This window comes from Penaeus monodon, chromosome 33 (genome assembly GCF_015228065.2).
Source record: "Penaeus monodon isolate SGIC_2016 chromosome 33, NSTDA_Pmon_1, whole genome shotgun sequence".
Taxonomy (NCBI): Eukaryota; Metazoa; Arthropoda; class Malacostraca; order Decapoda; family Penaeidae; genus Penaeus; species Penaeus monodon.
This window is the reverse complement of record NC_051418.1, coordinates 11,777,552-11,777,914: the sequence shown is the minus strand read 5'-3', so window position 1 is coordinate 11,777,914 and position 363 is coordinate 11,777,552. Positions and strand designations below refer to the sequence as shown.

The window sequence follows — 363 nt, the reverse complement described above, 5'->3', positions numbered from 1 at the left end:
CTGGGTACAAATACAAGATGAAACATGAAAAATGTCCTATCTTTTTTCTACGGGATCATATATAACTACTACTGTTTCACACACTCTGGTATATGACAACATTGCAATTACATGCTTACTTTACTTTAATTTGGCTTTTTGAAGTACCTGTTACTAGTTTTTGTCATGTTATCCTTTCTCTTGACATCTTCACTGTTTTTCTGTTCTAGCATTTGCTGTACAGCTAGGTTTCTTCCATCTTGGCAAATCAGTTCTGAGTGAAGAGATAACAAAAGTAACATTTACATACAAGAACATTCACAATATTAACCATCCTAGACTATTCACTACAATTTTGAATGAAAGTCAAGAAGTAGTTATTAC

General features: G+C 32.5%; 1 protein-coding gene across 1 annotated transcript in view; it reads right to left on the bottom strand.

The window, feature by feature from the left end:
* LOC119594037 (uncharacterized protein DDB_G0283697-like) overlaps window positions 1-363 on the bottom strand; it is a gene marked incomplete in the record, with an annotated part of 31,250 nt that overhangs the window by 2,724 nt on the left and 28,163 nt on the right. Inside the window, 1 exon segment of the mRNA XM_037943065.1 lies at window positions 148-253. Coding sequence (XP_037798993.1) covers window positions 148-253 — 106 coding nt within the window.